At 39.7% G+C, this 26,688-nt stretch overlaps 1 protein-coding gene, 1 long non-coding RNA gene and 1 pseudogene across 7 annotated transcripts in view; 1 reads left to right on the forward strand and 2 right to left on the reverse strand.

Moving 5' to 3' along the window:
• The window catches only part of LOC126356314 (uncharacterized), a 40,741-nt gene extending 23,062 nt beyond the window's left edge, over positions 1-17,679 (forward strand). The window contains exons 2-3 of one of the 2 annotated variants that reach the window (XR_007565628.1): positions 4,435-4,586; positions 17,599-17,679. This is a non-coding gene — a long non-coding RNA (uncharacterized LOC126356314). Of the gene's footprint in view, positions 1-4,434; positions 4,587-9,478; positions 9,898-17,598 lie in introns of those variants that run through there. The other variant, XR_007565629.1, reaches the window with a different exon arrangement.
• The window catches only part of LOC126356312 (uncharacterized), a 769,127-nt gene that overhangs the window by 144,803 nt on the left and 597,636 nt on the right, over positions 1-26,688 (reverse strand). For 4 of the 5 annotated variants that reach the window (XM_050007273.1, XM_050007271.1, XM_050007274.1 and 1 more), the window contains 4 exons: positions 20,277-22,232; positions 17,440-17,977; positions 16,525-16,672; positions 3,378-3,582 (listed from right to left, as the gene is read on the reverse strand). In XM_050007273.1, coding sequence (XP_049863230.1) covers positions 3,378-3,582; positions 16,525-16,672; positions 17,440-17,977; positions 20,277-22,232 — 2,847 coding nt within the window. The remainder of the gene's footprint in view (positions 1-3,377; positions 3,583-16,524; positions 16,673-17,439; positions 17,978-20,276; positions 22,233-26,688) is intronic. The other variant, XM_050007272.1, reaches the window with a different exon arrangement.
• On the reverse strand, positions 4,442-4,578 carry LOC126356826 (U2 spliceosomal RNA; annotated as a pseudogene).

A 26,688-nucleotide genomic window follows, 5' to 3' on the forward strand; every position in this document is an offset into this window, starting at 1 on the left:
AGACCGTCTAACATTTGTTCCATATTGGATGACTAAAATTATTTTAGGAGGCTAGTTTAAAAATTACTTTTGCCCAGAAATAAAAATTTAAAAAAACTGAAGGACAATAACTTAAGCAATAAGGCATTGCTTATTTTGGATAATTCTCCAGGGCATCTGGTTAATTTATCTGAATTATCTGATGATGTGTAGATTATCCTCACAAAAATACAACAGCTCTACTCCAGCCAGTGGATCAGTGTGCAATAAGCACTTTTAAGTCCCTAATGAAGAAGGCAGGGCTAAAGTATCTTGAGGAGTAAACTCAGTCATTGCCTGTTACAAAATTCTGCTAAATGAAACACAAAGCAAAGTGAAGCAGGCAACTTTGCACCAAAATTTGGAACTGAGTCAATCCACTTAAGTGGAAAGAGAGGATGGCGGAATATAATAGTTAGTGATTTTTCATATTAATTTCCATAAGTAGATTAAAACAGTTTCTAAATTTATGAGCTAAAGGTCATATTATTTTATTAAAAACTTGGAAAAGATCGAATTAAATTTTTAAGAATCTGTATCAAAATTATTGATTCATTATATAGATTTTTGCTTTATGGCCAACTTTTACGGAAATCATCTAGGCCTTAAAGCGAGGTATCGGTGTACTTTAATTTCAGAATTTATCTATCCCTTATTTTTGCTTCTTTTCAATCTTACTCCTGTTTTCTGAAGAGGAATGCTCTAGGAATACGTTTAAGAAAGAATTAAATTTACCTTCTACTTTATGAGTTTCTCGCTAGCATTCTTCCTAAATTTCTTTCTAAACACTATGATTGAGTTGTTGTTAATGATTCTATGATACAATATTTTTCTTTTGTGTTGTGTAGCCAGTATGTTTTATTATTAACATTGACCATCATGACTATTGATTTGACAGGTAAATCAGTGTAGGTTGTTGGACCTTAAAACAAAACTCAGTGGTTGTTGCATTTCTTTCAATCCTCATAGTGAATTTTACTGTGGAAATTAAACCACTGCTGGACATCAACTCTAGGTGCTCTTAATAGTACTCTGACAGAGAACTGACACTAAAGACTTTATAAATAATGTTCTCCATTTAATTTTGCATAACACCATTCAAATGGTTTCTAGGTGCTCTCTGAAGCTTAAGATAGTTCCTGTTGGTGACCTGTAAACTGCAACTTTTCTACAAAAAACAGTATCATATGCAGACAGTTCACAGAGCTCCCGATATTATCCACTAAATTTTTATAGCCCTAAGTCCAATCATAAATTTTGTCTGATACTTCGCGAGCTCATATTTTGTTTGAATGCCTTCCAGAAGTCAAGAAGCATGGCGTCAACCTGGATATTATTGTGAGTGGTGATTTTGGTCTATGGACAAATGGAGTGACCCGAGTTTCACAAGATATTTATTTGTGGAATCTATGTTGATTCCTATAAAAGAGATTTTCACTTTCCATACAGATTTTAATGTGTGAGCATGAAACAAGATATTTATACATTCAATCATCAAATAGTACAAGATTTAAATAATTGTATATCACCAGTTGGTATTTCCAAGGCATTTGATTATGTAGATCATGATAGTCTCTTGGAAAAATTCCATGTTTGATGGAATCAATGGCTTTACACACAGCCCGTTTGAATGTACTTAAACAGAATGTAAAAAGTTGTGATGAATAATTGGTTGAAAATTTTAGTGAGTTGGGAAAAATCACAAATGGAGTCCCACAAGGTTAAGTTTGGAGCCCACTTCTTTCCCTATACAGAGTGAACATTAATAAAAAGTGACAAACTGCAGGGACAAATTCCTGACTGGAAATGGAGGAAAAAATGTACTGTGAACATGGGTCCAGAAATGCATCATTGCCAGTGAAAGAGAAATTGAGACAGGGAAATACAGAGCTTACTGTTATTCTGAGAGAACTTATACTTCACAATTGCAACCCCTTGGTGTCTTGACAAATAAACCATTTAAAGTGTATATGGGAGAGGAATGGAACAAATGGATGAAACCCAACATGAATTCACAGCAAAGGGAGCTTTAAAACAACCTACAATCAAACAAGTGTGTCAGTGGATAAAACAGTTGTGGTTTAGAGTGAGAGAAGACATTATTGTTAAATCTTTCAAGAAGTGCGGCATAAGTGATGCTCTCAAGGGCAGTGAAGACCATCTTATATATGAAGAGGACCATGACGACAACAAAAAAGAAGAAGAAGAAGAAGAAGAAGTAAGTTCAGGTTCACTTTTCAGGAATTCAAAAGTCCATTTTTTTCACCCAGGAGAAATTGTATTTTTAACCAGGAGATCCGATAAAAATCCGGGAATATTTTTTTCCTTGTCCAAGTATACACCCTGTAAAAAGGAACAATCATGATTAGTCTGTAGAAAGTCATTGTACCTCATTGACAAGAGTATACAGAGTACTTTGGGATAAATGCATGATTTGTAATATCAAGTTATCATGCCACACATATTACAAGCCTGCACAAACAGCCTCACTCACCCAATTTCCTTGAGAATCCCACTACACTATGAGCCACTATTGAACGAGACCATGCTGAGCCTACTGAGCAGAATAAGGCGGGTCTGTTACAATTTCACTTAAAATTGACATTTTACTAGCTCTTCCTCAGCCCACAGCAGAGAAAGAGGCATGTCCAACAATGACTTCATTACTCTCAAGTCACACACAGGTTCCTCACACAAACCACAGGCATTCACAACTTCCATTTACAAATACCTATGAATAAATGTATTTAATTGGATAGACAAAAAAATCTACTCACCAAGCAGCAACAGAACACACACATAAGACTGTTCTAATTGGCAAGCTTTCAGAGCCAGTGGCTACTTCTTCAGGCAGAAGAGTTGAAGGGGAAGGAAGAAGGGTGAAGAAAAAGGACTGGAGAGGTCAACCCTTTGCTTGAAGAAGTAGCCTCTTGCTCCAAAAGCTTGCTTATTACAAGTCTTCTATGAGTGAGTTCTGTCGCCGCTTGGTGAGTAAATTTTTTTCCTATCCAACTACATAATTCTATCAATAATTGATTGTTTTTGTTGTTATATACGAATAAATGTATATATCAGAAGAAATGGCATGCCTTTTGTCGAACTGCAGTTCTCATCGAACCATCTCCTTGCAGCCAAACAGGGTATTCAACACACGTATGTGTTGCCCATCATTGCAATGGTTTATGAAGTTTTTAAGAAGACAACAAAGTAAAAAAAAGCTGTCCCGGCAGAAGAATAAACGAATTTGAACTTAGGTGATGGAAAGTAAGAATGATCAGTCTTGAAACAATGACATATATTAAAATTACATATTGGCATAAAATCTGATAGTGGCACTCTGTTAAAATGCTGGAACTAACCGCATTCATGTGCAGTATTGAGAAGAAATCTGGTCGTGTGATGAATTTGACAGCAGGCATTTGATGTATTGCTTCTGCTGGTGTCACATGTGGAGTTCCACTGCTAGTGCTTGCACCAGCTTCTGCCTGAGACATGTCAGAGCTGCAACCAGCCTCATCCGTTTCTGGCCTTCGTGATGTGATGGTCCTACGAATGCTCTGATACCTGCAACAAAACAAAATTGCATGTAGAACCCATCCACTCTTCCTCCTTCATTCTCTAGAACTCTGATTTGGATGTGCTGAATGAAGAAAATTGATATGGCATTTTCTCAAGAACCAGTCATAGAGATCAGCAGTTCATAATCTTTTTCAACTCGGCACCTATATTGCTGGGTTGCAAAGTCTGCTGCCCCTTCCACTGTCCATGTTATCACCAAAATTCTTCCATGTTCAAACTCAGTCATAGTTATGTCCTAAACAAACCTTTCTATGTATACAACATTACCACCATCACAGCTGAAAAACTGGATAAGTTTATATACTGGATAACTTTATATTCTGATTAATCAAATTCTCTCATATCCAAAATACATTTTGTAATGTTTTCAGTGAATTTTTTCAGTTTGCTTTTTTGAGAGTGAATCATAGATTTCATAATACTGAACATGTTTTTATAAAATTTGATATTTTAAACATCATATAGTGGAGATGCTAAGTCGCAGGCAGGCACAACAAAGTGACTGCTAAATAAGTAAGCAGTGTCTGGCTTCAGCAGCCAGAGACAGTGGTTGTGTGTGTGTGTGTGTGTGTGTGTGTGTGTGTGTTGCATTTGCATGAATGTGTTAATATATGTTTTTTCTAATTCAGAAGAAGGCCTTTTGGCAGAAAGCTTATTTGTTTAGCAGTCTTTTTGTGGTGCATGTCTGGGACTCAGCATCTCTACTATATGGTGAGTAGCAATCTATCCTTTTCACAATATTGGCATACCATCCTGGATTTTCCATTCCAGAATATCTTATTGCTGCAGAACATTAAGTCATTTCAGGCTCTGAGACTATGTTTAATTTCATTTTAGGTGGGCTGGAATGTGGGCTGATCCCGGCGGTACTGCGATGCTGGGTCAACATGTGACAATGCTGGAGGAATCCCCTAGCACTCTGTCATGAGCCAAAAATGAGTTTAAAATTCTGGTCCTAGTGAAAATCACCAAAGAAGTATTTTAATCAGGTTAGTCATGGATGGGAAAGGCATTTTCGGAGAAGGATAAATAATTCAAACATAAAATACCATCACATCAACGAAAATAATGTATTTTTGAAAATATAATATAATTTGATGTATAAAAAATCTACTCACCAAACAGCAGAGAGGGAAAACATATTTAAAAGTTAAGGAAATGTGAAAGCTTTTGGAGCCAATGGCTCCCTCTTCTGGCAGGATAGAAGATGAAGAAACAGGGATGAAGGATGCAGTGACGCATGCATGTACTTCCAAAAGGCCACGCATGCTGCAGTGCTGTATATCAGCTGCACGGGGTGTGTGTGTGTGTGTGTGTGTGTGTGTGTGTGTGTGTGTGTGAGAGAGAGAGAGAGAGAGAGAGAGAGAGAGAGAGAATCACTGTCAGAGCCTGCAACGGACCCCTGTCTACGTAAGGCTAGCTGAGCCGAGTTACACTCAGCCTCGGTTTTCTATGTGTATTGCTACAGCTCTTTGTGTATGTAATTAGTTCCTGCTAAATGTTACTTAAATACAGTGTTCCAGTTGTTAATGCTTCCATAGAATAAAGTTGTGTTCAGTCTACTGCCCTGTTGTACGTATACTTAATTACAACGTAATTGGCGATGAGTGTGGTCCTGTTCTCTGTGCAAGTTTCTACTGTTGTTGGTCCTCTGATTATTCTCACAATGGCTGATGATGTTACGGAGGAAATTTCACGTTGGTTGGTCAAACAGCAAGAATCATTCGCCATGGCATTGCATCACCAATCACAGGTGCTGGGCAATCAAACTAAGGTACTTCAATCATTGGCTTCTGTTTTGTTTATTCGGCTTGCTCCTCCATTTGTGTCTCCTATTGTTTTGCTTTCTGCAACCCCCCCATTGTTTTTCTGTCTCTGTTTTCTACACATGATGAGTCTGTTGAGGGATGGGACACATATGAGAAATGTCTGCGACAATGCTTTCAAGCTTTTGTGATTACTGATACTATTTTATGTTGTGCCTTGTTCCTTTCATTGATATTGCCAAGAATGTATCGATTCCTATGTCAGCTTGCCCCTTGGCAGTATCAGTCGTCTATAACATTTGACCAAATGTGTGAGCTTCTTCCAGAATATTAATTTAAGTGCACCCATGTTAGTGCATCTCGAATTGAGTGTTACCACTGTAGGAAGAACGGGCAACTGAATTCCATAGGTTAAGTCATCATCGTCATTTTATGTCTGATGTGCATAAAGATCTACAGGGTGTTACAAAAGGGTACGGCCAAACTTTCAGGAAACATTCCTCACACACAAATAAAGAAAAGATGTTATGTGGACGTGTGTCCGGAAACGCTTAATTTCCATGTTAGAGCTCATTTTAGTTTCATCAGTATGTACTGCTCAATGGAGCACGTTATCATGATTTCATACGGGATACTCTACCTGTGCTGCTAGAACATGTGCCTTTACAAGTACGATACAACATGTGGTTCATGTGCAATGGAGCTCCATCACATTTCAGTCGAAGTGTTTGTACGCTTCTCAACAACAGATTTGGTGACCGATGGATTGGTAGAGGTGGACCAGTTCCATGGCCTCCATGCACTCCTGACCTCAACCCTTTTGACTTTTATTTATGGCGGCATTTGAAAGCTCTTGTCTACGCAACCCCAGTACCAAATGTAGAGACTCTTTGTGAGTGTGATACAATACGCCATTCTCCAGGGCTGCATCAGCACATCACGGATTTCATGCGACGGAGGGTGGATGCATGTATCTTCGCTAACGGAGGACATTTTGAACATTTTCTGTAAAAAAGTGTTTAAAGTCACGCTGGTACGTTCTGTTGCTGTGTGTTCCCATTCCATGATTAATGTGGTTTGATGAGAAGTAATAAAATGAGCTCTAACATGGAAAGTAAGCGTTTCCGGACACGGGTCCACATAACATTTTCTTTCTTTGTGTGTGAGGAATGTTTCCTGAAAGTTTGGCCGAACCTTTTTGTAACACCCTATATATGCTGATCAAAGCATCATTCATGCAGCTCCAGATCGTGACATGCGAGTGTGTGCCCTCCAGTGTGAAAATCCATCCCTCTCCAAAGTTTTAGGTACTGCACAGTCGTTCGAGGTGTCGCAAGCTGCAGGTGAACAAGAGCTGCGGGAAATGAAATTGAGTCATGGTGTGAGGTATCTGCAATCCAACCCTCACCCCACACTTCAGATAGTTTGCAGGGGGAAGATTGGTCACAGTGGCCCGTATACGATCACAGTGTCAAGGTGGCTGGCCTCACTCCCAGCAGCAGTTGCACCAACAAAGTAAACAGGCAAGTAAACAGCAGTGTACACATTCCATGCTCCCGTCCTGCCCTTATTGTTTCATTAAACATGAGTGCCCAGACTGCACAAAATTCTGGGCTACCTGTCATAACTGCAACATGAAAGGTCACATTACTTCTATTTATAATGCAAAAACTGAGCACAATGATCCTGATGTGGATATGGATGTAAACATTGTATTGGCTATTTCTGTTGTGCCATACAAGCTTTTCATTGATGTTATGGCTTTTTGTTAAATTAGGCCCATGCAAGTGAATACAGGAGCTATGGTAACGGTGTTAAACTCACAAACTTATATGGACCTGGGCTCCCCTCCACTTCTACCTGTGTTATGAAAATTAGTAAATTACAAGAAACAGAGTATTCCTATTCTTGGCCAATTCTCTGCCCCAGTGACCTACAAGTTAGTAATCTGGTCATTCACATTTCTTGTTGTAGATAACGTGCATACGGAGAATCTTTTCGGATTAGATGCTTTTAAGTTATTTGGTTTTACCATTTCAGGTGAAGTGAATTTAGTGTCTGAACAAGTGCCGTATACACTGTTAGATACATTATGTTCTGAGTTTTCCTCTTTGTTCTCTCCTGGATTGGGGTGTGCCAAAAATTTTCATGTGCTCATGACCATGAAATCTTATGCTTGGCCTCGTTTTTTCTGGGTCCATCTGGTTCCAGTGGCACTCAGGTAACAAATCAAAGATGAATTAGATTGTCTTGCAGAATCCGGCATTGTTCAGCCTATTGGATCAAATGAATGGTCTACCACATTAGTTATAGCAATGAAACGATTGGGCTGGTTACACCTCTGCAGTGATTTTAAAGTTGCTGTGAATGCACAGTCTATAGTGGATACGTACCCAATACCATGCCCATACAAATTCTTTGCATAGTTAGCAAAGTCATCAAGTGGTCAACATTTACAGCTCCCATTGGATACGGAGTCACGACATTTGTTAGGTGGCAATACCTCTTTCGGACTGTATCAATATTTGTGGTTGCCTTTTGGAGTCGCCAGCACTCCCACTATTTTTCAACATTTTTTGGGACAACTTACAGCATCTTTCCTGTGTTGTGCAAACTCTTTGGATCACATTTCCGCTGCCTCCAATTTACAACATTTAAAAATCTCCATACTTTTTTTCTCCCCCCAGGTAGCCAGGTTGAAGTGTAATTTAGAAAAAGTCAGGTTTTTAAACCTTCTGTCTTTTATCTTTGGTTTGAAGTTTCTTGCAAGGGTCTCAAATCCCTACATCGACATGTTGTCACTTCCATGCCCCATGTCAGTCAAATAACTTCGGGTTTTTCTATGCAAAGTCATGTACTACCATAAATTTTTGCAGCTGTTACATGTGTTGCTGCACAAAGGGACACAGCTTCACTGGTCATCGGCTTGTGAAACCACATTTTGCACCATTAAGACAATGCTGCAGTCTGTACCCTGCTGAGTGACATACCAACCAGGCTTTCATTTGGTTCTTGCGATGGACACTTTACAGTACAGGCTGGGGGTGATACTGTCTCGTAGGTTTCCTGTTGGCTCCATGCGGTGTATTGCTTATGCCTAAAAATGCTGACTTCTGCTCAAACTAGATACTCTCAGATAGAAAAGGAAGCTTTGGTCATTGAATATGCTGTGAAGAAATTTCCTGTTTTTCTCTATGGTGCCAAATTCTTCCTAGTCACCGATCACAAACCATTTGTTTTCTTATTCAGACCTTCTGCATAGTTACCAGATAAAGCGGCACATCGCATTCACCATTGGTGTCTTTTCCTGTCATGTTACAACTAAGAGATTCATTTCAGTCCTGCGAATCAACATGCAAATAAAAATGCCTTGTCCCACCTGGCAGCTGGTCTGGAAGCAGGATCTGATCAGGTGGAATTGCTTTGTTTCCACATTGATGTCACCGTACAGCATGTGGTTGATGGTTTTCCTGTATTAGCATATGGGTTGTGAAGGCTGTAGCTTCAGATCATGTTTTGTGGGAGGTCATAACATTTGCACAACATGGTTGGCTGGATTCATCAGACGCCTCTTTAATTACTACATCTTTTGACAGCAGTTGTCTGTTGTGCATGGTGTTCTGCTTTTGGACATGGATCATGTGGCCCCTCGGGTAGTGGTCGCCTCAGAGCTTTGTTTGCAGGTTACCTGCCTTGTTGTCTCCTACTCAGTGTGCCACACATCAAGCATTTCACCAGGCATCATTGTCTCCTTGGCCGATGCTGTCACATGCATGGGACCATGTATATGTGGATTTTGCTGGTCCCTTTCTCAACACTTATTGGCTGTTGGTCATTGTCGCATAATCTCATTTTCCGTATGTTGTTCATTGTGTTTTCACAGCCTTGTCAAAAAAATTTTCCTGTTGTTAGTGTCTAATAATGGTCCACAATTTTCAGAACAAGAGTTTGCAGCATTTTGCAATTCTCAAGGTATCTGTCATATCATCGCCCCACCATTCCATCCATAATATAATGGTGAGTAACGCCCAGTGCAAACGTTCAAAACTTAGATGAAAAAGTATGTTGCCAACTCTACGTTTGACACTGCCTCAGATCTGTTTCTCTCCTTGTAGAGTTTCCTGTCATTTGGTGGGGAGAGTCCGGTGGAGCTGCTTCATGGGTACCAGCTAAGAAAACCACTACACCTCCTGCAACCTCCACCTGTTAGACATCAACCCATGCAGCCACTGCGCCTCCTCTATCAGGATGCGGCTGTCTGGGTGCGCGGTTTTGGACGTCACCCTGGATGGATTCCAGCTGTCACCACCAGATGCTGTCTGGTGCGCAGTGTTTGAACATCACCCTGGACGGATTCGATATGTCATCGCCAGATGCTAGAGGCAGCATCTCTGCGACATCTGCATGGAGGACAGACTCTGCTTGGGGTCACCATGTGGATGGCCAGGCACTCCCTGATGTCATACCGTTGCTTATAAGCTCGTCCATATCAGACGTCACATCAGATACTGCTTCTGGTTCACCACTCCTGTGCAGGTGAGGGCATCCATCCTCGGTGGCTGAACAAGCATTTCCTCTATGGCTCTAACACCATTGTCAGAGATTCTGTGACATATTCTTGAGTAACTGCTGATACCAGTATCACCAGCACCATGAGCACCATTACCAGAACCAATGCCTGAGGTCGACATGTAAACAGAACTGGCTGTGTATTGCTACAGCTCTTTGTGTATGTAATTGCTTTCTGCTGAATGTTACTTAAATACTCCTTTCAAGTTGTTAATGGTTCTGTGCAATAAAGTTGTGTTGTTCAGTCTGCTGGTTGTGTTGTATACTTATACCTAATTAGAACAGAGAAAAAAGGACTGATGAAGTTTAGGAAATGGTAAGATTTACAGAAAAGTCACCCAGAACCCTGTGTTAGGGGAGACTTACTGAATGAGATGAGAAGAAAAGACTGAAACTTCCTGGCAGATTAAGTTTCATATCAGTGCACACTCCACTGCAGAGTGAAAATCTCATTCTGGAAACATCCCCCAGGCTGTGGCTAAGCCATGTCTCCGCAGTATCCTTTCTTTCAGGAGTGCTAGTTCTGCAAGGTTCACAGGAGAGCTTCTGTAAAGTTTGGAAGGTAGGAGATGAGATACTGGCAAAAGTAAAGCTGTGAGTACCGGGCGTGAGTCGTGCTTCAGTAGCTCAGATGGTAGAGCACTTGCCCGCGAAAGGCAAAGGTCCCGAGTTCGAGTCTCGGTCGGGCACACAGTTTTAATCTGCCAGGAAGTTTCATATCAGCGCACACTCTGCTGCAGAGTGAAAATCTCATTCAAGAAAAGACTGGTTGTTGGGGGCTGCACCAAATGAGATTTGAAAAACCTCATTTGGCACAGTCTCCAACAATCAGTCTATCCATCTCATCCCATCCAAAAAGTCTCCCCTGACCCGTGTTTCTGGGTGATTTTTCCATAGCTCTGCTTATTTCCTAAACCAACGGTCCTTTTTCCTTGATCCCTCTTCCTTCCCCTGGATGTCTTCTGCTACAAGGAGGAGACACTGGCTCCAAAAGCTTGCACATTTCCTTAACTTTTATATGTTTTTTCTCCTGCCACCCCTTGTGAGTAGAGATTTTATCTACCCAATTATATTAAAATACTGTCAGATATAAATGTAGAATATAAAAGAAAATTAAAGGTACATGTTAATATTTCATGATTAGAAGACTAATTTATAATGCAAGTCCAATGAAATTCAAATAAATATAATAATAGTAGCATTTGTTAAATTAATCACACGAATCTGTCATCAGTGGTTCTCTTGTACCTGATCCTAACTTTGTGATATTTGGTTCTGTCTTCACTACTCTGAATCACAGGCCACTCATTTCACTTTGTTTATTTCATTTGATGGGAGCTACTACACTGCACAAAAATAAGTAGATGGAAAAGTTAAAATGAGCAACTTAACTTCTTAACACAGAGGAGGATTAGGAGTTCTTTACTTTCAAACAGAAACATTTCTAGCCATGTTGTTGAAAACATGTTTGCTTTGGAATCATCTTTCAAGTCAGCCAACTGCTCTTGAAAGCTTGGATGAAATCATCTTGCATCCACTGAATCCACATTGATATTCTAATGGCACCAAGTTTTCATGTCTTCTTGGGTTTGCCTCAAGTGTAAGCAAGAAGTATTCAAGTCAGCATCTGAAAGTGTCTCAAAGTTTGTGCTAATCTAAATTAATAGTTTGCTTCAATTCATTACATTCCCAGACTTTCAGCTGTGGGGCACCATCTTGGATTTTAAGAACGCAGTGTGCTTTCCCAGCCTCATCTTTGAACAGAGGTTAATGTGGTTACCATACCTCCATGATTTAAAATGTATGAAGGCACTAATCATCTTGAAATATCTTAGCAGTAAGAACTGGAGACCAGATTGGTCCTGTCTGTTCACATTCTATCGAACTTTTGTCTCCACCCGACTTGACTATGGCAGCATAATGTATGGCTCAGCTAGACCCTCCTAATTAAAGATACTGGATGCTGTCTGCTGTGCAAGCATTGGACTGGTGACAGGAGCCTTCCAACCCAGTCTCATGCCTAGCCTCTGTGCAGAGATTGGTGAGCTGCCTCTTACCATCTGGTGATAACTGCTCATGGTGCAACTTGTTTACGAAGTGAGGTTCCTTTCAAAACATTCTGTTATTGATATTAGAGATGAATAATCCATGCAAGGTTTACCAGTCACCAGGCAACTAAGCCCTTTCCTGTCTGTGCAAAGGACACTTGGTGCAGTGAGCATATCAGTTCTTAAACAGGGATGGAGAAAATCTCTCCCGGGATGGCTGAAGGGCCCACTCTTTACCTGGACATGATGGAGTAAAACAAGATCAGTTCTCTGCCGGTAGTTTTAAAAAAGGTTTTTAAAAGAACTCTTATTGAAATATTGCAAACACATGTTGGTTTATACCAACAGATCAAAGCTAGGGGACAATGTTGGGTATTCTATTATGTTCCTCACTTTGTCATTAAAATTCTTCTCTATGTACCATGCAGAGCTGTGGGTCTTCAAGAAGACACTGGAGCACATAAGACTTCTTGATGGATGGACGTCTTTTGTTTGCATGTACTCTCTTAGTGCTCTGCTGATTATTCAACAATGTTCCCAACAAATAGGGTAGTTCAGATGGTCCAAGGCACTATCCATTTCCTGCACAGGCATAAGGAAGAGGTGGCCTTCCCTGTGTCTCTGGGCACATGGGAACTGAGACGAACAGGAAAGCTGACAAAGCAGTGAAAGCACCCCAGCCTACCAGAAAAATACCACAGTTCACCCTAACATCCCACTACAGGCTATTGTGTCATGGGTAACAAAGATAGTGTTCGCTGAGTGGGAAAGACAGTGGCTAGAAGCAGCCAACAACAAGTTTTGGTCAGTCAAACCAATTATTCAACCATGGTGTACTTCCTTTTGAGCTCCAAGAAGGAGTGAAGTGGTCCTCATGTGGCTCTGTATCAGACACTGCCCAATGACACAATCTTATCTCTTGCAGCATGAAGATCCATCGGAAATGCAATTGGTTTAAATGCATTTTTGGGTGGCTGGCTGTCCTATCATTTCTGCAATCAGCCAGTCATCTTAATGCCATTAACATAATTAATACTATGAACATATGACAATAGTATGAATAGATATACTGGAGATTGTATCTGAAACTTTTTGTGTCAGTGGCTGTAATTGTATGACTTCTGCTTTTCGTTGAGAAAGGGCGCTGATGACCAAGCTGTTTAGTGTCGTCCAACTGTTTTAAGTCCATCCAGCCATTCAGATTAAGTTGTTTGTGTGGAGGTTCAGTTTGGCAATGAATGAAGATAGTACACCTTCAGCCTTAACGAAATTCATTTGTCTCCACCGAGTTCTGAGTTGACTTCAATAACTCTGACTTTGTCGAATATATCTAAATTAAAGGCAATGCTAATAAATCCTAATTAGTTTGCATCATGAAGGCTTGGGCCAATTTGTCAGAGAAACTTGAGTACTGTATTAAAAGGTTCATAGAAACATCACAAATAATTTCCTCTTGACAGCCATGTCACCTTTGCATTGTCTTCCCCCGGTAGCTGAGTGGTCAGTGCGGAAGAATATTAATCCTAAGGGACCGGGTTTGATTCCCAGCTGGGTCGGAGAGTTTCTCCGCTCAGGGACTGGGTGTTGTGCTGTCCTAATCATCATCATTTCATCCCCATCAATGCGCAAGCTGCCAAAGTGGTGTCAAATCGAAAGACCTGCACCTGGCAAACGGTCTACCTGACAGGAGGCCCTAGTCACACGACATTTACATTTTTTACCTTTGCATTTAGCAACCGACTTCTCATTTTTTCATCTTTCTCTTTACAGAACTTGTAGAAAAATCTGAATGCACTCTTTCCCTGTATACAGCAGTTCTCTTATCTTGTAAGCAGCATCAATGACATACTGCAGAAATTCATGCAATTTCTCACTTAAATTTTTAGTTATGAGGTGCTGCCTCTGTATTACACAATGGATTATGTTAACAATGGTTGTAGTTAATTTTAAAACTGCTGTAAATTTGTGATATCAAGCTGCTATGGATATAGGTCCGTCAATTGCACATGCAAGTATGTTCACTGATGGAAGTTTTTTCCTTCTTTTCTTTGAAGATACTTCCAATTCCTTGTATACAGAAGAACCTTTCATGCTGGTGTCAAATTTCCAACACCCAACATGTCATTGTGATTAAATAAGCGAGTTTTAAGTTAACAGCAACGTTTCATTGTCTGTTATAGCCTGCTGATCATAAATTTTCGTTCTGTACCCTTCAAGACACTTAAAAAATTTTTCCATGTAAATGACCATCTCATTTGTTCCATTTGAACCTGTGCCATTACCAAATGAAATGATTTCATTGTGGCACAAGTGTCAGGCACCATCACTATAGGGACAATTTCTTTAACTGTGGTGACTATGATATTTCCTACATTTTGCTATTACTGATGAAACTGTATAGGAGGAAGATGCTTTTGCTTGTGCTGAGAATAGGTTTTACGAATAATTTTCCCATAGCGTTCAGTTTCTCAAACTTTTCGAAGCTTGGAAAACTGAAATTACTTTCCATAATTTGTCAAAATTCAATTTTCCAAGGTGATTACTTCCTATTAAAAGCATCTACAGGGTGTTTCAAAAATGACCGGTATATTTGAAACGGCAATACAAACTAAACGAGCAGCGATAGAAATACACCGTTTGTTGCAATATGCTTGGGACAACAGTACATTTTAAGGCAGACAAACTTTCGAAATTACAGTAGTTACAATTGTCAACAACAGATGGCACTGCGGTCTGGGAAACTCTATAGTACGATATTTTCCACATATCCACCACGCGTACCAATAATATGGCGTAGCCTCTGAATGAAATTACCCGAAACCTTTGACAATGTGTCTGGCGGAATAGCTTCACCTGCAGATGAGATGTACTGCTTCAGCTGTTCAATTGTTTCTGGATTCTGGCGGTACACCTGGTCTTTCAAGTGTCCCCACAGAAAGAAGTCGCAGGGGTTCATGTCTGGCGAATAGGGAGGCCAATCCACGCCACCTCCTGTACGTTTCGGATAGCCGAAAGCAATCACACGATCATCGAAATATTCATTCTGGAAATTAAAGATGTCGGCCGTGCGATGTGGCCGGGCACCATCTTGCATAAACCACGAGGTGTTCGCAGTGTCGTCTAAGGCAGTTTGTACCGCCACAAATTCACGAAGAATGTCCAGATAGAGTGATGCAGTAATCGTTTCGGACCTGAAAAGTGGGCCAATGATTCCTTTGGAAGAAATGGCCGCCCAGACCAGTACCTTTTGAGGATGGAGGGAAGATGAGACTGCAACATGGGGCTTTTCGGTTCCCCATATGCGCCAGTTCTGTTTATTGACGAAGCCGTCCAGGTAAAAATAAGCTTCGTCAGTAAACCAAATGCTGTCCACATGCATATCACCGTCATCAATCCTGTGCACTATATCATTAGCGAATGTCTCTCGTGCAGCAATGGTAGTGGCGCCGAGGGGTTGCCGCGTTTGAATTTTGTATGGATAGAGGTGTAAACTCTGGCGCATGAGACGATACGTGGATGTTGGCGTCATTTGGACCGCAGCTGCAACACGGCAAACGGAAACCCGAGGCCGCTGTTGGATCACCTGCTGCACTAGTTGCGCGTTGCACTCTGTGGTTGCCATACACGGTCGCCCTACCTTTCCAGCACATTCATCCGTCACGTTCCCAGTCCGTTAAAAATTTTCAAACAGATCCTTTATTGTATCGCTTTTCGGTCCTTTGGTTACATTAAACCTCCATTGAAAACTTCGTATTGTTGAAACAACACTGTGTTCTAGGCGGTGGAATTCCAACACCAGAAAAATCCTCTGTTCTAAGGAATAAACCATGTTGTCCACAGCACACTTGCACGTTATGAACAGCACACGCTTACAGCAGAAAGACGATGTACAGAATGGCGCACCCACAGACTGCGTTGTCTTCTATATCTTTCACACCACTTGCAGCGCCATCTGTTGTTGAAAATTGTGACTACTGTAATTTCGAAAGTTTCTCCGCCTGAAAATGTACTGTTGTCCCAAGCATATTGCAACAAACGGTGTATTTCTATCGCTGCTCGTTTAGTTTTTATAGCCGTTTCAAATATACCGGTCATTTTTGAAACACCCTGTATGAAGCCTTCTTGATTTGAAAAAGTCTTTTCACAAATGGATGAATACAAATTTCATTTGAATATTGGTGGTACTTCTTTTTCGCAGCAATTGTGTTAAAATATATTTACAAAATGCACTGGTTATGTCACTGCCTATAAGCCACAGATTTTCACTGTGCTGTAGTTAATACAGGCGTAATGTACCACAACATCCACACAACTTCAGCAGTTGCTATACTGATGCTTCACTGTTGCTGAATAGTTGATCCGTGTTCAGTCACAATGAAAATGGTCCCCTGGTGGGAGCCATAACACCCAGCTAGAGAGCCACTGAACTAGATTTCAATGCACCTGACAAAGAACTATACATATTTACCTCATGGTATGATAAGAGGTGAAAGAGGATGTACAAGATGAAGAAATAGCATATCAAATAAACTATGAAATATTACCTCCGGTCCAACTGTTGTCTCTGCAGCTCATTACTGACAGGCCTGCTGCGGGAAGCTGACCCCGTTGTGGGGCGTTGCCAAGTTGTTGTCCTGTTCACATGGTCAATATAGAATATCCGACCGTGACTGTCAATACGAGCTTCCCAGTCTGTAGAAACAATAATACTGAGATATATTGGCCTGAAGTACAATGAATATGGCACTCTTGCTACTACACAAGAATGAGGAGTACATAACACATTTTTGAAACAAAAAAGTTCTCTAGGCGATATAATCTAGCTTCCGAACCACCAACTTACTTCTTTTGGATCATGTTCCACTCAAATGCATACATTAAATTTATTTTAATTCAGTTGAAAATAGCTCTGTAGTCTGATTTCTGGTGTCATGAAGCAAAAGTTAATTTCACAAAAAAGTGTTACTGAGATCTGTCAAGTTACTTTTACTGTATAAGAATTTTGTTACACCTTGCTTATACAGGAGATTGTCTTTCATTATCAAGTGTGTGAAAAACTGAATAAACTAATATCTATGATCAATATCTAATTATCATTCCCAATTACATAAACTGTACTGAATTAGCGAATGGTTGGAAAGCAAAAGTTATAATTAGAAAAAATACACCCAACCCAAGTGCAGTTGCGTATCTGGAAGAACAATAGTGCATTTTGCAACTAATTGTGGTGTTGTAGACACTCGGTGCCTTTGTTCCTGATTATCAGAAAAATATGATATACAAAGTTATATTTGATGTTATACCTTTTATTTACCAGTAGTGGTGATCAAATAGCTCCATCTGTTCCCTCCAAAGATTCTCACAATCACAGAGTAGCCACATCTCATAATCAGATATGCAGTTCACTTGGTTTGGTTGTATCTGGTGTTTCTCAGAAATAATAGGAATAATTCACGCACACTTACAAGGTGGAAGAGGTTCCTCTTCTGAAGACAATTCAAGTCTCTGTGTCTTAGCAGACCTCTCAGGAATAGAAGGGAGACGAGTTGAAGACATGTGGCGTAATGGCAAAATTGTACATCCCTCTCCCAGCCTCTGATGATGCATAAACATTCCAGGCATCTCTGAAAGCTGATCACCATTCCCAGCTGATGTAGATGCTGAAGACTCTCGGGAACAACTCGGCCCTGGAATTGGTGTGGGTGAGGAAACACGCGCAGTGCCAGAACGGGTATCATCTGATGTTTGTGGATAATCCCTTGCTGTGGAGTCTTCATGCAGAGGAATCATCATAGGTTCACTGGCACGAGTTGGGCGTGCATGATGAGTTGGAGTCGGAGGGCACATGGGGATGTCTGATGCACCTGCAGCAACCACACGAGACAGAAGACGATTGTAAGGTCGAGCTGTTGCCGACATTCCAACGAACCTCTCACATCGTCTGAAGTCCTGCGATGGGTGTCCATGCAGTGTCGATGGCAGAGGTGGATGACTGACCTAGAACATGACATCATTAGGTCTCAAATTACATATTGTACTCTGATAATTTTAGATTATTATATGTAGAGAAGTGCTGACTACATGTACCACAAATAAGTCAGTAAATGATCATGTAATTACATCACACTATTTTTTCTTACACTTTACATGTAATAATGATGAACAATAAAGAAGTTAACAGTCGATAAATGTAACAGTTGTGGAAATAACCTAACCTTCAAAAGAATGATACTGAACTTTAAAAGAGTAAAGACAGCATGCAGAGAGTTACCACTTACTGTGAGATACCAAACCAAAATTTCACAATTGACAGGAAACTGTGAGAGATAATGCAGTTGCTCAGAGAAAGAGGGGGAAGATGGAAGAACAAAAGAAGAATGACTAAGGAAGGTGGAAATAATTATAGACAAACACGTGCATTTATACATGAAAAAACAAGTTGATAAATCTGAACCTTTCTACACTCTAAATCTGTACCTTTTCTTTGGTAACAAATATATTAATTAGTCCAAGAATACTAGAAGTATACATAGTAGTAGTCGGTAGTATCTAACTAGTCTGTTTAAAACAATACTCATCTAACTTAATTTTGTTTGTCTGTTCTCATTAAAATTATCTATTTCTTCCCACCTCACTTCATCCATCATTTGTTATCACAGTCAACTGTTACATATTCCTAGGAAGATTTCTGCACTGTATTAAATTCTCTCTCATTAGGTCTGCTGCACTACTAATTAGTTTCTTAGCCTTGTTTCATCCAAACTATTCTGTGTTTGTGCCAAATGGAGTAATTTGTATTAGTTGTTTGGTGTTGAGTGCTTGACAGTGAGATAATTAGTGTCCATGCAGAAACAATTATGTGGTTACAGCAAATAAATTACAAATGTTACAATAATATTTTGAAATTAATGGTATTAAAATGACAGAAAAGGTACATCAAGGCATACAACATGTTCTAAGATTTACAAATGGAAAAAAAAAAAAATATTTTATGGTTGGCTCTGAATAAATGACTGTAGCAAGTGATCCTATATCTTTTGGTAGGAGTTGAGAAAGCATGAAAAGAGTGAGTGTCTTTCAATACAGATCACATTATCACTCAAAATAGACCACAAACCCCAGTCGAATTATGCACTATCCTCTGGTTAGAAAACTGGGAGCAGTCTCCACAATGTGACATATAGATTTGTTCGAGCAGGTACTTCACATTGGTGAATCCAGTCACCAGATGGTGAAGTCATGTCTCAGAGTGAGGAGCACTTAATCCCAACCACTAACTGAAACAAGCCTCACACAATCAGCTTGCGCAGCCTCAGCTTATTGTACCACATCTCCAACCACCAATCCTCTCAGTGATACATGATTCTGATTATCAATAGTGGGATCTATGTGTCAACTGAAGTAATAGTGGGATCACTGCTGGCAAAGGGATGTAACAGTGTGCCACAGTAAATGTTGCCCATACCTCTTGAGCTGCTGCAAATTCATTGCCTTGAATCCCACATTTCTGGCACCTAGCAAAATATTACTTCTATATCAAGATGTTTTAGGTGAAGGAGGATATCCTGTATGAACTGATCTGGTACTGAAGTCTACAGCATAGCATGCACTCTGAGAATCACTGCAGATGAAGAATTTTGTGTGTCATCTGCTCCAGTGCTCTCAAAGTCACATGTATTTTTGTTAACAGACTGAATTCATTTAGTGATTCAAATTTTCAGAAAAAGCCAAGGCTATCTTTCTATGTTAAATCATAAGCATTAGCTGACACAATCATGGTGCTGGCTTCAAACAATGTAAAAACTGAACTCTCAAAATATGTGCTCTGCTGTGTACTGTGACTTTCTTGAGAGCAGAAGGAGGTCATCAACACCAGACCCTAATTTCATTCCTTCATAAAAGATCAATTAGATTCTCAAGAAGCTCCAACTTATTTTTGGTATCTTGAATTATGAGGAAGAGAACAAGTGAATGATGTCCAATCTGCAAATGCTAGTTATGTAACCAACTCTGCATCACTACCTCTGCTGCTTTAGCTTCAAGAGTACAAAATTTTTGATAAGTTTGATAAAGGAAAACTACAATGAATCCAAGAAATAAACATATTTAAAAGCCAAGGAAAGAGGAGGAGAAGAAGAAGAAGAAGAACAGAACTCTTAATATAACACCGAAGCACTAAACTAAGCAGAGTTCATGAAAGGAAAAAATGGGAATGAACTACGAGTACTTTTCAGCTAAGCCATGGTGATTCATGCAAAGATAAGTGCAGTCAGGTAAATGCTGTAATGTTCCTTACCTGCCGTGACAGAGGCCTGTGAGTGCGTGGTGGTGCCTCGTGTTCTTCTGAAAGACTTCTTCCTCCAGGATCTAAAAAGTCTTGTCTCTCCCTCTCTGCCATTAGGGGACAGATGGAACCTTCTGCTGTGCACACAGAATCCTGTGATAGTTGTTGTGGTGATAACAGCTGTTCTTCTAAATTTGCCACATTATTCACAATACCAGAAACAATGGAATCGGTACTGGAGCTGCGGTTGCTGAGAATCATAGTACCAGTGTCTGAGCTTGAGCTGTTGCTACATTCCGTAGTAGTTGAGAGAACAGTTCCCGACTCTGATGCAGAATTGGGAGAAACTGGAGAGAGGGAAGAAGATGTGTTTGGAACTGATAAGAAGCTTGAGAGATCAGACACATTTGGATCTGAAGTATCACAGTCTTGACAATTACTGGCACTGCAGTTTGGTGATGTGGCTCCTTCTGACAAGGAATCAGTAAGTATTACAGGTGTAGCCCCAGTACGGTCTTGTAAAGGTGCTCCTTCACTTAAGTTATGACTGTTAGATGTGCCCTCTCTACCTGAGCTTGTTTGTTTCTTTGTAACTGACACACCACATTCATCTATTGGCAGATTTGTTTGACTAGAGACAGATGATGAAGCAGGTGTACAAATGTCATTTCTTTGGCTTTTTTGGTCATTTACTGGCCTTCCGGAACTAGCACTTTGGTATTTTGACCTGTCAACAACACAAACTTCTGAAATGGCACCAAACGGTATTTGTGCAGAAACTGCGGAGCTACTGTCTGGAATTTGCAATGGCTCTAAAACACTACTAGTCTGTGGTAAAAAAACGGAATCTTCCTCTTCTTCTTCTGCATCCTCATCAAGCAAATTTTCAACTGAGGAACTGTCTACTAAACTGCTATCCTGCTCAGGGGTAGCCAATGGTGCAGCAACAGCTGAAGTCTGCCCTTCATTATCATTATTAGCATCTCCCACACACCCATTTACAGCCAGCTGTGTTGGCCTCTTGCTAGAAACTCCAGTTACACTTTCACTATCCAAATGAAAAGCATCATGTCTGTGAGATCTCTGTAAATCAGACTGTGCCGAACCACTGACTTCACCCTGGGCAGGTGCAGTATCACCAACTCTCGAGTTTATAGTAGGAGGAAACTTTCCTCTGCAAGCATCACTACTCTCACTTTTAGCCTCCTCTACAGGAATATCTGATTGTCTCACCGGCTGGGCTTCATCAACACTACGTACAGAAACAGCACGTTCACTGTTTGTCAATGGTCCACTAGCACTGTGTCCATTGTAACACGAAACAGGTTGTGCGTTTTTATGACTAGAACACGACGTAACAGCTGTCACTGTAGGATTAAGCTCATCTGTGTCAACAATCTCAAAAGCAAAAGTGTCTTCTGGGTTAACAATCTTCTTAGGTTTAGGAGGCAGACTAGGAGCTGTGTGTCTGGCCGTCTTAGGTTTGTTGTGACGTGGCACTTCTGGTGGATCCGACCCGGGGCCTGCTCCAGGATACGGTAAGGCGCACATTCTCTCTAGTGGACGGTGATGCTTCGAACAACCATTTTGTGGGGGAAATGCGCGAGGCGGCAGTGGTGGAGGAGGCGGTTCTGTGCGTGGGTAAAGAGTTTCATATACTGAGCCACTACCACTGACAGCAGGAACTGTAGGTTTGGTCCATATCGGATAGTATTCCACATTTGCACCACTAGGAAGTGATGGTTCACTGTGAGATGGAGGCACAACAGCAGGAGGCAGTGGTTGTGGAACAGGAGCTAGATCCAGCAGCCTTCTCGCCACAGCACCTTCATGGGAGTTCCACGTATGTAGCACATGTGAAGTAGATCGACTGCTTTCACCAGGGGGTAGCAGGGCTGCTGTGTCCGAGCTGTCGGACTCGTCATCTGGAGCAGGGTATCCATTCATCAGGTGCTGCTGAGCCAGCTGCTGCAGGTTTCAAAAAGCACTGTGTTAACACTGACGTAACATGAACTTAGTTCAGTAATATCCCTGTAAAAAATGAATGGTTACCGACAGTAAGGAAGTTTATTTTAAGATATTACATTTCAGGATAATATCCTCTCCATGAGACCAAAGTGTTTAGAGCAGAAAATAATTTTAAAAACTATTTGATAGCCCATGGAAATATCATGTAGAAGCTAAAATCATTATAGTGCATTGTGCTAATAAAATGAAGTAGAAAAGTATGCTTAAATTAGAAGTGTAAATTCTGCACAATGAAGGAAAATTCATCAAAAGATGTTGTGATTGTGGCAGTGCAAAAGGCTGCTGCTTTGATCAGTATCTAGTACTTATAATGTTGAAAGGTGCAGATGTCTGCATGCAGTTATTACTCAGACATGATTTTCTAAAATGTACGAAAAGCACAATGCCGTAGAGTCATTGAGGCAGTTTATTACATTATTGGCAAGTAGCAGAGAAACATTTGCTGCTGTTAAAATAAAATTGGCAGTACACTTGACCATATTTATGAAAGAATGCATCACAACCACAAAAAACATACACTTGTTCATTACAAGTTAGAGAAATGAATAAGCCTTTCTTGCTCAAAAGGTGAAACATAATAATTTAAATTACTTACTAATATGAACAAATGCCGTTACTGTTTACTTCTTAAAATATGACACCTGAGAGCATCACAAATAAGAGAAATATCGAAAAAGAGCCAGTGGCCTTGAGTGTTTGGAACCTTGGTTTCTCCCCAACATGATACTAAAACTACTTTTAAAGTAAAACAAAATTTCTGTTTAATGTAAAGCGAAGATAACTGTTAGGGCCTTGAAATTTTCCTTCTCAAATGTTTTTATTTGGCTGATTCACTTGCAGCCAAATGGAAGTCTATAACTTCAGTAACACATACACACTTACGATAACACAGATTTCATATTGTTGGTATAAAGGTAATAACACTAGTTTTTACTAAGAACGTAGATATAACAGGTAGTTATGTAAAATATTCCTGGTACACAGCTACCTATAGCATATCCCATAACAAGAGGTAAAATATAATGCAATGAAGGGAAAGGTAAGAGTGCGCCTATACAAGTGTCATGTCTTGAATACTGAAGGAGTAAGCTTGACAGGTGTCTTATGTACAAAAGTGACCACCAGGCTAAGATTCTAGTGCACAGTTGCTTACTTGGTTTTCAGTAATCAAGGCCAAGTTTGTAATAATGATTTGTATCTATGATATCTGCATAGCTGGGCACAAGATCATTAATTGTTAACTTCCTTGAATTTCTAGTTCCCGAGAATTTATTTTTTGAACATGTTTATCTCGAAATGACTTTTTTGTTATTTGTGTGCAGTCTAACTCAAAAAGTATAGAACCAATCAGTATGAAAATAGGTAGTACGATTCTTTATAAAATTACGAATTATATGAACCAACTTGTGAGGTGATATGATTTTAAGGGTATTTTTCTTTGCCTAATTATGAAAAAAAAATTCATGAAAATTGAAGTAAATTGTTCCAATGCCTGCAAAATTTTTAATGTTCATTATTTACACCCGCATTGAGGTTCATATTTGTAGAAAATGAGTTATTAATGTAAAATCAAAACCTTTTTGATTTCAGATGAAAATCAGAATGGCTACACTACACACAATTGGAGAACTATACTCACAACCTTCAGCAGACAACACAGTGTAACTGTTATTTTTTTGCTGAAATTATTCAAAAAATTCACAAAAACTGTTCGAAATATGAATGAAATGATGTCAATATTTGATTAAATTCTAATTCATTCTTCCCACCCAAGAAAATCTCAAAAAATCAATGTCAAACAGCCTCCTAATTTGGTTTTCCGCCTTAATCATTAATTAGGTACCTACTTTTATGACAAAACTGATGCCATGCTGTCCACAAAATCATGTTCTGTCATGTAGGTTTGTGGATCTCTGGGATGTGCGCAATTGATGTAAATAATCGAGTGCGAGGAAGAACAGCTCGATGTTGGTAGTTTATTGTTGTTTGTGTGCCAAGTTAGTGTTAAGTATTACTTTTTGTTAGTGGATTAACTGTAGAAGTTGAATCATGGAGTCGGATTCTAGCTCCATAACTGATGTAAATCTGTGGCCACTTGTAAGTGATTATGTTAATTCAGTATCCACATTGGGAGAATAAATACTTTTTGACTGTAAACGGAGCTTGCCTAAAAAAATCAACAATTATGGCTAACACTTCAAGCCTTGACAATGTGAAACAATACACAAGGACAGCACATGAATTGCGATATGTACAGTTTGAAGAAGAGTGAAGGCAGGATATGGTTGAGGGAAGTCAAAAAGAAAAATCAGTCTTGGGCATTCAGATATTGACAGTGGAGCCAGTAGCAGTAATCTGGTTAAAAGAATATGACAGATGCATTGGATGGTCTTTTGGCATTGCAGCAATTGAAAGTGGTGCGTCTTAAGCTAGTGTGGACCAATGCATAGTAAACTTCTTAATGATGAAGACGATTCCTTTACATATTGTTGCAGCAAGGTCATTTGAGAAGCTGGTAAAAACTTTAAACCCCAGCAAAAGTCCAATTTTTGAGGGACCTTTCGGCAGATGCATTGCTGATGAGCATCTTCGGTGAACACAACATCTTATCAAGTAAGTATACTACCTTTTCACTGGAATTCAAACTAACCTACCTATGAGTATTTTACATGTACAAGCCATTACATAGCCTTTCTAGTACAGGGCCATTAAAACCAAGTGCACAGACAGAAGTCTTTTAAACAGTATAGATATTATGATTACTAAGTGACTACATTGAATGCATAAAATTAAATAATTTTAGATTTTATTGCAATAGTCACATGGATTATAATGTGTAATATTTGATTTATCCCTATGTCTCGAGTCCTTTACATCTCTCAATGATCACAAGGTGATTAAATGAATCTTAAATTATTTCAGTTTACTTGGCAAAATTAATTGGCTGGCAACCACAGATGATTGCTATTCATCACAACAAAAGTTATTTGGGCATGACTGTTCACTAGTTAGATCCTGGCACAAGAGCCAGAATGCATGCAATGTTGGCATGCATATGATTAAACATTTGCCATTCACGTGATGTATAGACATAGGCAGTGACTCATTTTCACTATAAGTTTCATATAGTTTATAAATTATTCATTTTTTTTAAAGGTGAGATTTCGGTTTTTTACTCGGTTTTTAGTAAAACTTCAAGAAGAATATAATAATTCCAATCCCAAAGAAAGCAGGTGTTGACAGAAGTGAAAATTACCAACTATCAGTTTAATAAGCCACTGCTGCAAAATACTAACACGAATTCTTTACAGACAAATGGAAAAACTGGTAGAAGCCGACCTCAGGGAAGATCAGTTTGGATTCCGTAGAAATGGTGGAACACATGAGTCAATACTGACCCTACGACTTATCTTAGAAAATAGATTAATGAAAGGCAAACCTACGTTTCTAACATTTGTAGACTTGGAGAAAGCTTTTGACAATGTTGACTGGAATACTCTCTTTCGAATTCTGAAGGTGGCAGGGGTAAAACACAGGGAGCAGAAGGCTATTTACAATTTGTACAGAAACCAGATGGCAGTTATAATAGTCGAGGGGCACGAAAGGGAAGCAGTGTTTGGGAAGGGAGTGAGACAGAGTTGTAGTGTGTCCCTGATGCTATTAAATCTGTATATTGAGGAAGCAGTAAAGGAAACAAAAGAAAAGTTCGGAATAGTCATTAAAATGCATGGAGAAGAAATAAAAACTTTGAGGTTCGCCGATGACATTGTAATTTTGTCAGAGACAGCAAAGGACTTGGAAGAACAGTTGAACGGAATGGACAGTGTCTTGAGGGTATAAGATGAACATGAGCAAAAGCAAAACGAGGATAATGGAATGTAGTCGACTTAAATCGGGTGATGCTGAGAGTATTAGATTAGGAAATGAGATACTTAAAGTAATAAAGGAGTTTTGTTATTTGCAGAGCAAAATAACTGATGATGGTCGAAGTAGAGAGGATACAAAATGTAGACTGGCAATGGCAAGGAAAGCATTTCTGAAGAAGAGAAATTTGTTAACATTGAGTATAGATTTAAGTCAGGAGGTCGTTTCTGAAAGTATTTGAAGTGTAACCACGTATGGATGTGAAACATGGACGTTAAATAGTTTAGACAAGAAGAGAATAGAAGCTTTCGAAATGTGGTGCTACAGAAGAATGCTGAAGATTAGATGGGTAGGTCACATAACTAATGAGGAGGTATTGAATAGAATTGGAGAGATAAGAATAGATTAGATTAGTACTTGTTTCATAGATAATGAATACGACACTTCATAATGATGTGGAAAGTGTCAGGTTAATAACAGGTGACGTCACAAGATATTACATTACACAAAATATTACATGACACTTAATATT

The sequence above is a fragment of the Schistocerca gregaria genome, chromosome 3 (genome assembly GCF_023897955.1).
Source record: "Schistocerca gregaria isolate iqSchGreg1 chromosome 3, iqSchGreg1.2, whole genome shotgun sequence".
Lineage (NCBI taxonomy): Eukaryota > Metazoa > Arthropoda > Insecta > Orthoptera > Acrididae > Schistocerca > Schistocerca gregaria.